Source organism: Camelus dromedarius, chromosome 24, assembly GCF_036321535.1.
Source record: "Camelus dromedarius isolate mCamDro1 chromosome 24, mCamDro1.pat, whole genome shotgun sequence".
In the NCBI taxonomy this organism is placed as follows: domain Eukaryota; kingdom Metazoa; phylum Chordata; class Mammalia; order Artiodactyla; family Camelidae; genus Camelus; species Camelus dromedarius.
Window position 1 is genome coordinate 7,522,087 of NC_087459.1, and position 13,392 is coordinate 7,535,478.

At 56.7% G+C, this 13,392-nt stretch overlaps 1 protein-coding gene across 3 annotated transcripts in view; it reads right to left on the bottom strand.

The window, feature by feature from the left end:
- The window catches only part of LMF1 (lipase maturation factor 1), an 83,488-nt gene that overhangs the window by 11,653 nt on the left and 58,443 nt on the right, over positions 1-13,392 (bottom strand). For all 3 annotated transcript variants that reach the window (XM_031447787.2, XM_031447785.2, XM_031447790.2), the window contains one exon: positions 6,361-6,528. In XM_031447787.2, the coding sequence (XP_031303647.1) occupies positions 6,361-6,528 (168 nt within the window). The remainder of the gene's footprint in view (positions 1-6,360; positions 6,529-13,392) is intronic.

A 13,392-nucleotide genomic window follows, 5' to 3' on the forward strand; every position in this document is an offset into this window, starting at 1 on the left:
GCCGTTTGCTCCCGCATCTCGACCTCCCAGGCGCACACTCCCTCCTGCTCCGCCAAGACTGCACTGAGCGAGGGGGCTGGCCTGTCCCCGCCATCCTCCTTTACCCTTGAGAAGCAGGACTAGCACTCAGGGCCCGGGTCCATGGCCATCTTGCTGCACTGCTCAGTGGCCCCGGGTTGCTCTGACGTTAGGCTGAAACTTCACCAGTGACTTCTGCTTTAGGCCAAAAGGGAGACAGTGGGGCTGGACCCTTCACACAAAGAACTGGACGTCAAACAGATGAAGCAAGTGTCTGAGACCTGGCTGTGGGCACTGCAGGGCCTGACTCAGAGGGGGACTCCAGGAGGGAGAGCAGGGGGCAGAGCCTGAAGCTGGGAAGTTGAGGGGCACAGAGAAGGCGGCACACAAAACTAGGAGCTGTGGGTCCCTGTAGCCACTGAGCTCGCAGCCCCGGGGCCTCCGAGAGGCCAGGGAGAACATGACTGGAGGCCAGGTCTCCACACAGGTCTGGAAGACCTTCGAGTTTCACAAACCCATGTGGAGAGCCAGGCATGCAGCAGAGCCTGTGAGGCCCAGACCTGCGAGGCAAGCCCTGTAGGGACAGCGCGTTTAGACCTGCCCAGGAGGGTCTGTGCAAGTCAGTTAGCTGCCGTCAGAGAGTCCAGCACCCAACCAAAAGTTAACAGACACGAAACTGGTAGTAAACAGCCTGCAAGGCACAGACAGAGACCAAACAGGCTGGCAGGAAAATTCAGAAAGCAGGATGTCTAGTAAATAAAGATGTTAAATCTGTCAAAAACTAAGGGATTTAAAAGAAAATGTGGTCATTAGTAAGAGAAATAAGAAAACTACAAAGAAAAACCAGGCAGTAACTGGAGCGTTTAAAAGGTAACACACGATGTGGACAGGCTTTCTAAAATTACTGCCCCTATAGAGGAAAGTCAGCAAATGTGAGGCCAGAACAACAGGCACTTTGTAAAGTGAAGCCCAGGGAGAGGCAGTGCGGAGCAGAGCTGGGTGCCCCCAGGGCCGGGGGGAGAGCCGGCACCAGTCTGACAGACGTGTGGTTTAAGCCCCAGGAAGGGAAGGGTGGCAGAAACAACATGAACAAAATTCTCCTCATTGATGAAAACTGTAAACTCACAGATTAAAGAGCCCAAGAAACCATGAATAGGATAAATGCAAAGAAAGCCACACCCAAGGCACATCCCATTAGAATGCTGAAAACCAGTGAAAAAGGAAAATCGTAGAAGTGGCCAGAGGGGGAAAGTCGCAGACAGAGGAGCGGGGGTCAGGGTCCTGTAAGTCCCCAGCAGAGCCGCTGCCGGGCAGCAACCACAGGCGGCTGAAGGGAAGGCATCCATCAGCAGCCCCTGCTAAGCAGTGTTAAAAACAAATGAAATGTTCTTCCAGCAGAAAGAACTGGACGCACACAGGTCAGGGCATTGGAAACTGTAAACATGGGGGTGGAGAGCGTTAAACAGACAGCTGACTTTAAGTAAAGAGCAGTCATGTGTCATGGCTGCAGCTGCTGGAGTGACGGCTGTGAAGATTTAACAGCCTGCGAGGACCTGTGGTTGCAGTCAGGCACGTGAGCTTGTGGCAGGAAGACCCCACGTGGGACCCCAGGGGCCCACGGGGGCCTTTCCTTCTCTTGTTTCTGTTCCAAACCAGTTATTTTCCACTCAAAACAAGAAATGCCATCGGGGGACTTCTGGCACCTCTGGACCCATGAGGGCCACACTGTGGGGTGTGGAAGCAAGGCTCCCACGGTGATGACGCCACACAGGCTCCCCTGGCTTTGGTTAGGACCCTGCTGTCTTGCTGGCTGTAACCCGAGCCTTCCTGGAGGGACAGATGCCCAGGCCACAACCCCATCTACCCATGGTAAACAGGGGGTGGCACACCCGGCCAGGGCCCTTGGGGGGCCAAGGCAGAGCCCCAGGGGAGGGGCCAGGTGGCTCAACACAGGTAGGGCTGGGACTCTGTGCTTTCCTGAAGGGGCTTCTTGGCCAAGCAGCCGCCCCCTCCCCACCCCTTCACCCCGCAGCCCCGATGCTCCAGCCAGCGCTGCAGCGGGGGCAGCACAGCCTGGGCGAAATGCAGCCTGGTCAGCCTTCTGTTGTGTGATGGGCACCTAGCCCTAAGTACGAAATACTGTGACCACTACGGATGACACTGTGATGTGACCCTATCCTCCCAACCACACGTTAAATACCACACTTGCTCAACACAGACACTTTCTGAAACTCGGCTCCTACCTGTCTAAGGAGACCGCGTGACTAACCTGTAGCCTCACCTCATGGGCATGTGCACTGTCCTGGCCTCATACCCACACACATGGCCCCATCCTCTAAGTAAGTAGCCTCGAAACACATACATGTCCTTCTGCCGTATTCAGGCCACGTCTGTAACAGCACGTGCTGCGGGAACGTCTTCAGTTCTGCTCTAGCAACATGCGCACGTCTGTCTCCTGCAGCCTCAGTGACAGGACTGCTCATACTGTCTCGTACCCGTTTGGAAGTACTGGTTGTCGCCGGCTCAGCGTCGTTTCCCTATACTCGATCCTGTCCCAGTAATCCTGTTATAATCAGGCACTACCAGCCTAGGAGGTGATAAAGCTAAAGGAAATCTGTAAAACGTGCTTTTGCTCACATAAAGGCATCAGGAGAGATTTTTTGTCCATCACGCTGGCGTCTTCATCAGAGGGAGGCCCTGGAGGGCGGTGGGAGGATGTGCAGTGAGGGTGGCACCCCAGGCCCAGGAGAGGCAGCTGCAGATGCCTCAGAGGGAAGGGATGGGCTTCTCCCCTGCTGGACTCTGAGCTCCCACAACCTCACAAAGGACATGCATGCTCGCAGGCAACTTTCTGCGGCCAGGAGCCCAGGGGCAGTTAGCCTGTGACCCAACTTCGGATAGGCCCCTCGGGGTCTGGTGGAGGCAGCTGTAGCGATGGCACCCACAGTGATGATCCCCGGACTCTGTCTGATGTCACAGAGCTAGAAAGATCAGGACGTGGTGGGAGGCGAGGGAGGGGAGCTTGGGATTTGAGCTGTGTCTCTGGACCGACTGGAAGGCACGGCCTGGCGAGTGCCCTGTCCACACTGGGACGAGGTCCAGCCGAGCTCCGACCACTGCCCCCCTAGGGTTCCTTCTCGGCGTTAGAGTGAGGGTCCAGGCAGCGGTGCTGAGCCTCTCCAAGTAGACGATGGCTGCCTCCAGAGGCCGTGCAGAACCTTCCGGAACAGCTGTGCAAACTGAGAGTGGGAGGGGGTGCATGTGCTCACATCCGCAGCCCTCTCCTGAGGAGTGGGTGGGAACAAACAGAACCAGGGACCCTTGGGGTCATGGATGCAGAGACGGGCGCGCAGTGAGCTGTCCTGAGGAGACCCACGCGCCCCCACGCTGCCTGCAAGGGGCCACTGGCTCTCTCGGCTCTGGGCAGCTGAGGCCTGGCCCATGGGGGCATAAGACTGGGCCTCAGAGAAGAGCTGCAGCCCGAGGCTGTGTCCTGCCTTGTTCTGGGCATGGTGTGGGTGGGGGAGGGTGGCGCCAGGGACACGCCTGGACCGGGTCTCCCAAGGCGCTGGGGGATGGAAGGTGAGTGTGTGGCTGGCCTTCGGGAATAATGTCCGGGGCTGCAGGTTGGCAACAAGGCCTTCTGAGGTCCAGCTCTGGCCTCCCTGCCGTGTGTTCCTGTGCCACCACTGTCCATTGGGCAGCAGATCCAGAACCAGGTCAAGACCCAGCCATGTGGCCTAAGCTGCTGGGCGCTTATCTACACTGGAGCCCTGGGCAGGATACAGACTCAGCCGGGCTGTGTCGTGTTAGCTGGTCCTCGTCCTGAAGCACCATGAGACTTGTGCCAAATGCAGTGGGAACAAAGCAGGGCATTTCGAGGCGACTGGGTCAAAGGTCAATATAAATTCTTCTCAAATCCTATTTTCAAGCAGCTGAACCCTTCCACTTGCAGTAGTAACTCAAACTTCCTTCAGTTATTTTTTCAAGTGGTCTGACAATTTGCTTTTTTTTGGCACTTGCCAAAGCCAGGCTTCGGATTATTTGGAGAGAAAGCAGTAGGCAGAAATTGGTCAGAGCAGCCTGGGGGTGCCTGGAGGGTCCCTGTAGGCCCGGTTGAGTTTACAGCCCTGAGAGGGTCCCCGTGGTGCAAGGCTTGTAAAAGCAGCTGAAGCAGCAACTAATTAACTCCCCGCAGCCTTGAGAGTGACCCTTGGTCACCGTGGTGACCACGAAGTCTGGGCAAACCCGGATTCCTGCTGAGACTGCGCCAAGCAGGTCCTCAGAGTAGCCTCAGGAACTGGACCCGAGTTCTCCATTGGCAGAGGAGGGCAGAGCCAGCGGGCTGGGCATCCTGTGACAGTGAAGGGAGGGCCAGCATGAGGTGCCTACAGTGGTAGACATATGCAAGGATGCTAAAGCCTCTGCCTGGAGCCTCTTCCCACCAGCTTGGGACAATGTAGCCTCTGGGTGAACTGTGCGGGGGGGCAGGCAGAGTGCCCCAGCCTCTTGGGTGTGTCCCTCATCAGAGGCTGTTGGGAGCAAGGGTCTCCAGCCAGCCAGGGTTCTGCATTCCAGCCAAATCCGGATAGTTTATGGATAAACTGTGGCACATCCAGACAATGGAACAACCTCCAGCAATAAAAAGAAATGAGCTCTCAACCAACGGCAAGACATGAGGAACGTTAAATGCATATCACTAAGTAAAGAAGCCAGTCTGAAAAGACTATACTCTGGATGATTCCAACTATATGACATTCAAGAAAAGGCAAAACTATGGAGACAGTGAATGGATCAGTGGTTGCCAGGGGTTAGGGGAGAGGGAGGGATGAATCTGGGGAGCATGGAGGATTTTTAGGGCACTGAAATAAGTCCGTAAGAGATTATGGTGGACATGCCGTTATACATTTGTCCAAACCCACAGAATAAACCACACCAGCGTGAACCCTATGTAAACTGTGGCCTTTAGTTAATAATAAAGAAGCGATATTGGCTCCTTAGTTGTAACAAATGTATCACACTAATGGAAGATGTTCATGATGGGGAAACTCTGTGTGTGTGGCAGTAGGAAGGATATGGGAACCTTCCATACCCTCTGCTCAGTCTTTCTGTAAATCGAAATTGTTCTTAAAAAGGTCTATGAATTTTAAACAAAACAGGGCTTAAAATACTGGCAGCGAAAGCAGGTGAGTAGGTAGGGGGAAACAGTCAAAGCACCTTGAGGCCACAGGTCCATCACGGTGGCAAGGAGGGGATTAAACTTAGACTTTCAGTTAGTTAAATGAGCACATACTCACCTGAAAGAAACAGGGTGTGTAACTTGCTAATTAGGAGATGGAAAATAAGTGGAAGGAGAAAAACCTCAAAAGAAAGCTAAAAGAACAAAAAGAAAACACAAAGATGTGGAAATAAAATGCAAACGCACGAACTAAGATACAGGGACTTGTTACTTAAAGAGTATCCACCCCGCTGGAAAAAGTATCCTGCTCTGTGCCGTCACAAGAGGCAACACCGAAGACAAGGACACAAATCCAGACTCTGCAAAACAGGAGATTACTATGGCTTGTTTCTTGGCCAATACATTTGAAAACAGATGAAATGGACAAATCCCCAGGAAAATACTTGCCACTAAAACTGCAAAAGAAATGGAGACTCTGCATGTCCGGCAGCCACGAGTTTGTCAGTGGCCACAAAGACCCACCAAGGCTGGGTGGTGATGCAGGAGCACCAGCTCTGTCCTGTCTGTGAGGGTGAGAGCGAAACCTGGAGCAGAACCAGGAAATGCCAGTGTGGGGCAGAAAACTGCAGACGAATCTCACTGATAACCATGAAAAACCAAAACAAAATCATAGCAAGTTACACCCAGTAATGTATTCAAACATACACAGCAAGACCAAGTTGATTTGTCCTAGGATGTAAAACTGGTTCAACGTTAGCAATATTAATGTAATTCACTTTACCAAATTAAGGGGAAAAAAGTGATCTCACAACCGATGGAGAAAAAACCATTTGCTAAAATTCAACACCCATTCATTTGGGATAAAAATATCCCAAACAAAAGAAAACAAAAAACTTCCTAGTAAACTAGAAACAGAAGAGAACTTGTAGAAGCGGCCACAATAAACAACCAACCAAGAGACAGCCAGGGCCATGAACCAAGGGTCACCCAGTCCTGCTGCTGTACCCGCTGCCTGGGACAGCACAGCACATGGACTCCTGGACAGCCAGGAACAAAGACGGGGCACCGCTGGGGGGCAACAAGGAACGACAAACACAGAGCGTGGGACATGGGAACTTAAGATCCCACCCGAGTTTTCCTCGGGAACCGCAGCGGATGCTCACCTGGAACAGGATCTGTAAGGCCCCGTGGAGGACACACATGCGCCGTCCGAGAAAGACAAAGAAGGGCACCACAAGCTCCAGGAAGTGGTTGCTGAAGGTCTCAAAGTGGTGGAACCACCACGGGGAGCGGTGCAAGAAGTAGGCCATGGGGTTGGGCACCGGCTGTGTCTGTGGGAGAAAAGGAGGCCCAAGTGAGCTGTGCCTGGGGCGGAGCACCACCCCAGGGGACCTGCCCACCCTGGCCCTGCCTCGTGCCCACTGGCTGCCGAGGGCGAGGCAGGCTTCTGGGGAGAGGCGGTGTCCTGGCTGGGAAAGGCACAGGGCGACCTGCTCTCCAGCAGCTCACACACAGCTAAGATGAGCCACCAGGATGGTGACGGTGGGGCCACATCTCTCAACCTTCTCTACCTGCTTGGTTTCCTGTCATTCTGGCACTGACCCCTTCAGGGGACCCCAAGGGCCCTGGTGACATGGGAGCTCAGATGCTGAGAGTCTGTGGTCAGAGCCCTGAGCAGCATGGGCGCCCGAGAGGTGAAGGGACAGCACAGGGGGAGGATGTGGGATCATGGGACCCTCACATATGGTGGACATGGAGGCTGGGGCAGTGGCCCCATGTGTGTGTTCCAGGGAACAGCTTCCACACGTGTGAAGGGTAGGTGGGCGAGGCAGGTCCCCAAGGCCTGCATGTTGACTCAGCCGTGGTGCTGGCCACCGAGAGCCCAGCTGACGGGCCCTGCACCTCTGACCACAGGCTCTATCCTCCCTGCACATGGGGCAGTCCATGAGGGGCCAGCTGTGACACCATATGGAGTTGGGGTGGCCTCAGTGTGGACATCCAGATGTTGGTGAAGGGTACTGTGTGCAGGTACCCTCCACATTGAGCCTAGGGGCTGGACACCAGGCTGCGGCGGCCGCAGACCCAGTGGACCTTGGTGCCTACCCTGATGCTAACTGCTGGCTCCCGTCTGCAGGGAGTGCAAGCCCGTGAAGGGCGCCAGGGTCCGCAGGGTCCCCTCCCCCTAAGGCCTGGAGCCCGGGCCTCACTTCTTAGCTGCCACCACAGTCTGACACAGGCCTCTCGCATGCTGCCCTTCTCCCTCCTGGGGCCTCATGTTCTCCAACACACATGCATGCACACACGTACACACGTGCGCAGACACCACGGCTGCCATCCACCATCGGAGGGAAAGGCTGGGGCCAAAGAGAGAGATGGTAGTATCGGTGGTTCCAGCACGGTTCCAACTTTCAAACTTAGAATGTTTCTGATAATGTTTAAGTGACTTCACTTGACACATGCTGTTTATATCCTAGCAGAAGTGCCCTCCTGCAGCTGCTGCTGGAGCGCCAACCAGCCCGAGCAGGTGGCGCCCAGCACCTGGCCCTGGGCCTGGCTGCAGCTGACCCTCACCCTCCACCTGGGCACTAGTCAAAGCACCTTGGCCTGGGTGCCCTGGAGAGGGCGGCCTCTGGTTTCACACTTGGGGCAGCGGGGGAGGGACACAGGCAGCAGGAGGAAGTCATGAAGTGGCCGCTGGTGAAGGGCCGCTGTCCCACCTGGGAGAGTTTCCCTGCCAGCTTCTCATTTGGACACGATCTCTGACTTAACAATAAACCCCAGACTCCCGACCTCCCAAACACCCCTGCCCTGCCAGGCCCGTCTCCTCTTACCACAGGCGTGTTTTCTGCACCTTTTGAGAGCAGCTGTGGGGACCTCAGTGTGAGCCTCCCAGAAGCACAACACACTGGTCAGGACTGGGGACGGGGGCACGGGGGGGCTCTCCTACCACTGCCAACAATGCCCCTGTGAACAGGAAGCCTGAATCCGGGCCCTCAGCTCCCATCTCTCTACCCTCCTCCGCTAGGCACCGGGACAGACACTGGGGCACAAGCTCCCTGCAGGACATCCCAGGTGTGGGGGAGCCTCGCACTCCCCGTGTCAGGTCTGGGGCTCATACTTGGGGCAGGAAGACCCCAGGGTGGCAGTGCGTCGCAGTTCAGGGTTCCCACCCAGCCTGGTGGTTCAGGGGCATCAGCCAGGGGCTCCCCTCAAAGCTGCCTTTCTCCCCTTTGCAGTTGGAGGCTGTGAAAACCGCCCATCAAACCCAAGCTTCCCGGTTTCAGCTTCCTCTGAGGACATCCGCAGACTGGGCAGCTCCACTGGCCTCTGAGCAGTGGGTTCTGGGCCCGTTGTCCGTCCTGCATCTCGTAGCTGCATCCCCTGTGAGGAGGGTGTCTCTCCTCTGCACTCTGTGGCCTGTGTGGGTGTGGATGCATGGCCGCTGGACTCGCTGGCCTGTAACCTTCACTACCACTCCAGGCGTTTTTCCACTTTCTGGCTCTAAAGATGCTCAGGATCCCCCACCTGCTCCCTGCTGCAGCTTGGGGGCAGCCACTCCTCCAGGAGCCGGGTCCCTGTGCGGGGAGGCTGCCGTTAGAAACCCGGCCTGGGTGTCACTGTCTCTGGGCTCCTCAGTGGGGAGAGCTAGGAATGTGCAACTGCGTCTCACCTGCCCTGCGCGAGTGCCAGCCCAGCCTGCAAACTTGCATTCACCCGCCTTCTCTCACATCGTGGCTGCAGAGGCTCCCAGTGTGTGAATGTGGAGGGTGGATTAGACAGGGAGGGGAGCCCCTCTGGGGAGGGGGTCCAGGGCTACGAGGGTAATGGGGTGGGGGAGCAGGACTATCCTGCTCAAAGGCAAGTGTGTCCTGACGCCAGATTCACCACACGCCACTCAGCGCCTGACTGGAGTGAAACCACTGTGGTCCTAAAATTGGAGATATTCTGGTGGTTAGCAACAATTTCACTCAACAACAGGAAAACACAGCATCAAATCAGTTCCAAATGTTTCAGCAAACAGCACAGTGCTTTCTGAATACAGTGTGTACACGTGTGCACGTGTGTGTGAGAGTGAAAGCAAGGCTGCCTGAAGGTGCTGAGGTCCCTGGACAGGAGCGTGTGGTGGATGTGAGCGCAGACCCCTCTCCCAGCAGCACCTGGAAGGGCGCCCAGCTGGTTCCCCTGGGTCAGGAGCAGCCCCTCCATCACGTCTGGGAAGAGGGACAGTGGACCCTGCTTGCTCCTCAGGGCTGAAGACCTCACCGTCACCAACAGCCACGGGCAGCAGGGAAAGGAAGAGTGAGCTTCGATGAGACAGCTGCACCCCGTCCATGGTGAGGAGAGGCTGGGACCTCCACTCAGAAGAAAAGGGAGTCCAGGGCCCTCTGCACCCCCACCCCAGTAAACAAAGGCAGGCAGGGCCCACTCCAGGTGAGAGATGTGCTGCTGACGTGGATCTGTGGGCTTCCTTCTCCTATTCCCACCCCTTCCCAGACCCAAGTGAGGTGTCCCGGCCATGGGGAGGCAGCTTCTCCGATGGCCTGGAGGTGGGGGTCCCTTGGGCTGAGAGGGCCTGGCACCTGCCAGCCAGCAGGGAAACGCAGACAGTCCTGCTGTCCCCAGCCCTCGAGGCACCGGGGCCAGGAGAGCCATGTACCCACAGGCTGGGGTCCCTGAGGGTGGGAACTGCGGTGGGGTGGTGGTGGCCACTGTGGTGGCCCCAGTGAGGACCTGCAACCTACTGCCGAGGACATGCGTCCACGAGGCCTTTGGCCTTTGTTTTGCCCCTCCTGGGGTTTCTCAGGGCCAAGCCCTCAGCCCCAATCCTGGGACCCAGGAGTGGCTACTGCCCCTCCACCCGAGTGGACAGTGGCAGGCATGGGGGCAGGGCTCTCAGGTCACCTGCTCACAGGGAGCAAGCCCAGTGCAGATCCCAGGACTCGGTCTCCAGCTCACTGTCCCCAGCTGACCGGATGGTCACATCAGTCGAGCAGAAACGCTCCCTCTGATGGGCCCTTTCTGAAGACCCACTCGGAGCCTGTTGGCCTCGCTTGCAGCTCCTGGCGATTCAGGACGCAGATGAAAGAGAAGTGTGTGTGCGGGGGGCCTGTGGGGCAGAGTCTCCTGGGCACCAAGCCTGCTCGTCCTCCTCCAGAGCCGCGTCCTGAGGGGCTTCTCAAGGAACCTGCGCGGGATCCTGTGTGCGCCTCCCAATGGGCAGCCCCCGCTTCTTGCACTGCTTACTGTAAAAGTAAGAAAATACACGGCTCCCCATGCTCGTTCAGAGCTGGGAGGGAAGTGAGTTCCTGCTGGGGGGCTGCAGGAGCACGGGCTCCCCATGGCTGTGGCAGAGTGCGGAGCCCTTCTCTGGAGCCAGGCGGGCTTTGGCATTTCCATCTGTGGCTGGGGCGGGCATCACTGGACGAGGGACCCATCCTGGACTTGTTAGAACGACTCTGTTCTTCAGGGGCAAGTCTCCGTGGAAGGCGTGGACGCAAGGGACTGCAGACTACTGGCGACTCCCCAGCCAACGCGGCCTCAGGTTGGTGAAGGGCCTCAGATGCAGACCTGGGAGGGGTGGGGGGGCGCACATCAGACTTTTAAACAGGGGAAGGACATGACCAAGTTAATGGGCTAGGATTTCACTTCAAGGTAAGGTGGGCCTCCCTGAGCCTCTCTGTGCCACAGACATGAGAAGAGGTGCGGGGCTGTGGTGTCTGCATCTCCCGCAAAGAGGATTCCTTGCAAGGTTTCATTTCCAGAAGGCTGGTGCTGCTGGTCGAGCCATGTTCCCGTCTGCAGGTTTACGATCTGCCGAGAGATGTGTTTGCGGGGGTGGGGCCTGTTCTGTGCTGACCTAACGTCAGCAGGGTCCCCGGGCCTCCCTTCTCCAGCCAGCCCAGTACAGCTTCATTTTTGTTTGCACCGAAGCTGGAAAAACCACCACGCCGTGAAGTCTGGTTGTAAACCGTGGAAGTGGCGACTGGAACATCGCACCCCGTAAAGCTCGGCTGCAGCGCCAGTGCTGCCCGTGCTGCGTCCTCGCCGCGCTCACCTATGGGGCCGCAGCTCGTTAGAGAATAAGGCCCTGTGTCCAGGGCTGCCCTACCAGATCCCTGTAACATTTTACAATTGGTTTCCCTAAAAAGAGACGATTTAAAATAAGAAAAACGTCAGGAAAGTGTGGAGAGTGATAAAAATCGTGTAGGAATCTAGCAGGTACAAATCTGCAGGGAGATCTTCCTGTCAGGGTGCCAGTCCCCTCCTCAGGACAAGTCCAAGGACAAAAATGTTTTCCAGCCAGATTCCCATTTTAGGGACTATAAATAACGTGTCTGGGTTTGAAAGAGAAAAGACACTCATGTAACTCTCCTCTGAAGAACAAGTTTCTTCAAACTCTCAAGTCCCCCAAGCCCGTTTAACACACCCTTGGGCTGCACACCCTCTCTGTTGATGCACAGGGCTGGGAGGTGAGGGTCCGTGGCGGGGGTGGGAGGGGGCTTCGCTGGGCACAGGATGCCGGTGTGTGTCCTCAGATTGCAGGGGAGGGGAGACTGCACCTCTTGGGATGAAGAGGCCACATTGCTGTGTGCTCTCACGTGTGGTGGAGAGTGGCCCCATGGGCACTGGAAGGGGCAGGGCCTTTGGGTGTCGGCTGAAGGCTCCTCGCCTCTGTCTGCAACACGCACACAAAACACCTTCTCACAAACTCAGGAACTGCCCTTGGACACAGCCAGCAAGCTAGGACCCCCAGCCTCTCAGAGGTAACTTGGTCACGGTGTCTGCAAGTTCACATTCACTGCTTTCCCAGGAACGTCTGGATGAGGCAGAAGTTCTCTGGCTTGTACAGCTGTGCCTGGGCACTCAGTGACAGCTGGACAGGCTCAAGGGCCACAAAACCTGCAGGTCACAGGCGGCTGGGCTGGGCCAGTGTTCACACTCAGGTTACGGCAGCTCATCTAGAGCATCAGGACACAATGGCCAGTGTTTCCCTGGATGACGCCCTGTCCCAGGAGGGTGCCTGGCCCCTGGAAGGTGGGAGGGCTCTGGAGTCAGTGTGCTAAGAATGAGAACAGGTGGGTGGGGCCGGCTGCAGCTGGTCACCAACGTCTCTGGTGCTCAGCGCATGAGGTAGGTGTGTCTGGAGACCCAAATACAACCTTAAGCCAGGTGCCCCGTGTGTCCCCGGGGGTGCCAGTCAAACTCCGGGACGCCCCTGCCCGAGGACAGCCCCCTGCTGCTCTGTCTTCCATGCTGGGTGCCTCCTGAGCTGGTTCTTGGGGGGTCTCCTGCCCACCTGGCTCTGCCTGCAGCCCTGAGCTTAGCTGCTCCCAGGAGAGACAGTCCTGGTGCTGACCAACCATTGGGGAAGAAGTTCCAGACACTGCACAGGGAGCTGTTTGCCAGTGGATATAACTGCTCTGCATGCAATTTCTGCAGATGAGCCCACCTCAGCCAGGCTTTCAGGGAGCCCCCAACTACAGGTCCTGAGGTGGAACCTCTCAGAAGGAAAGCATGGGGGACCCTGCTTCCCTGTGCCCAGTGTGGAAAGCCGGCTCCCCAGATCCCAGAGACTGGTCGAGGGTCCAGTTCAGGCTGTGGAACCGAAAGTCAGTGTTAAATTTCCCCGAATCTCCAGCAACACAATGGAGCTAGATGCCCCCAGAAGCACATATAAAACTGTTGGCAATGTTTGTAGTTGATTTACTTGAGACCCAGCTGAGAATGTTTCCTCTTGTATCAAAACCACGGGGGTCTGTGCCTGGCTCCTTCCTGATAATGGACCTCGTAAAACCTACGTGGACATGGAGCGCCCCACTGTGCAGCTGTTCCCAGCGAGAGCTGGTGTCCCTGCTGCCGGAGCTGGGCCGCGTCCGCGGGTGTTCTGAAACTAGCAGTTGCATGTGCGCCAGGGGACAGCTCACACGTTCAAGGCTTCTCCCTGTGGGGCTGTGGCAGACGGGGCAGAACGCGGCGAGGAGCACACTGGGGACACCGTCCTTGCCCTGTGTGGGCCTCTCGGGTACATCCCATGGGGCACGTGGTCAGCAAGTGCAACCCGACCAGACCTGCACAGAACGCGCTGCGTACTTGCCACGATGCTGGGTCTCCACACAGACCTCGAGGGTTCGCCATGATGCTGCTCAATTTTGAAAATTTCCATATAAAGACATAAAGTCACAACAGCAGAAAAC